The sequence below is a fragment of the Triticum dicoccoides genome, chromosome 4B (genome assembly GCF_002162155.2).
Source record: "Triticum dicoccoides isolate Atlit2015 ecotype Zavitan chromosome 4B, WEW_v2.0, whole genome shotgun sequence".
Classification (NCBI taxonomy): Eukaryota; Viridiplantae; Streptophyta; class Magnoliopsida; order Poales; family Poaceae; genus Triticum; species Triticum dicoccoides.
In genome coordinates, this window is record NC_041387.1 from 673,755,422 (window position 1) to 673,756,824 (window position 1,403).

The window sequence follows — 1,403 nt, forward strand, 5'->3', positions numbered from 1 at the left end:
AATCGGCGATGGCAACCTTCGACGACAAGCGGTGAAGATGACAACGAGGACGACGATGCAGTTCTTCCCGGCTCATGGGCGTCATCGTGGAGATGTGGCGGAGCTTCTGGACATGGTTAGATGGCGTGGAGAGTACGGTGGCTATGCAGACAGCGGCGGCGCGTGTGGCCCCCACACGCCCTCGTGCTTCCAGGCACGAGCTTGAAGGCGACGGCGGGCAGCGGTGGTGGGCTGGGCTGGCTACATGGGCCGACTACAGGTAAGGTTCTCTCTGCCTTTTTTCTTCTTCTTTTGGTTCATTTTCTTCTTTGCGAGGGGTAAAAATGTCCAAAAAATGTCCCGTAGACGGTCAAAGCCTTTGACCGGATGGAAACTGCATGGAGATGTATTTTCGTAAGGGCAGGAGGGGCATAGTTGAGCACAAGATGAGGTCGGGCCAAAATTAGGGGGAAAATGGGAGTACTGTTTATGTAATTGCCCATGAACTCGGGAGCCAAAACACCATCCAATTTTCCCTCGGAAAGAGTGAAGTAGACGATGCATGCCTGGACAACAAGAGTAGCAGGCAGGATTTGGAGGAGAAGAGTTGGGGGCGTACGTACGTACCAGTGCAAGATTCTTGCCGGTGACCATGCCGATGCAAGTTGAGAGATACTGATTGAGAACCGCGGACAAGTTGAAGAAGAGCACCAGTAGCACGAGGTCGTAGCCAAAGCGAGCCCCGGAATCAACCGCGGCCACCCACTTGCCGAGATCGATGTACCCCACCGAGATCAGCAGGGTCGTCCCAAGGGTATGGGAAACATGATGCCGGCCATCTCCACCAGCCAGGGACTCGATGCCGCGCACAGCTTCCATGGCGCCCGGCCGCCGCGCTGAAAGACGGACTTAGGACTTCGGACACAGGATGCAAACAGTAGTGTAGTGAGTAGTGATTGAAGACATAGACAGCGAACAAGAGGAGAAGAGGTCATTACCTTGAGCTTCGGCGGGAGCAGACGTCTTCTTCTGCCGAGAGGGACGGTTTGAGTGTGATGGCGTGGAAGGGAAGCCCTGTAATGGCGTGAGAGGAAGAAGGAAGGAAGAGGATAAGGCCGTACGTAGGCTGGAGGCAAATTAAGCGGTGAGGGTATTTCTTGTACCTTGCGCCTGAATGCATCTTTTGGGCCGTTTCTACGACTGGATCGAGCAGTACAGTTTTTGCCGCTAGAAACCTGCAAGCCAACTGGGAAGCAACCATTTCGTAGGGAGGTGCCTGACAAGTTATGCTTTTTTCTTCTTCTTTTCTTTTTGCGCAACGACAAGTTATGCTTTCAGTAGGGTCTAGGGTGTATGGGAGGGATACATTTGACGCAGCCTATTTGCTTTTGCTAACCTAAGGGGCAGGGGAATGGGATGGACCT

At 53.5% G+C, this 1,403-nt stretch overlaps 1 protein-coding gene across 1 annotated transcript in view; it reads right to left on the minus strand.

Moving 5' to 3' along the window:
- LOC119293065 (protein ETHYLENE-INSENSITIVE 2-like) overlaps positions 1–858 on the minus strand; it is a 4,988-nt gene extending 4,130 nt beyond the window's left edge. The window contains exon 1 of the mRNA XM_037571658.1: positions 607–858. Within this exon, the coding sequence (XP_037427555.1) occupies positions 607–858 (252 nt within the window). The remainder of the gene's footprint in view (positions 1–606) is intronic.
- Between the last annotated feature and the right edge of the window lie 545 nt (positions 859–1,403).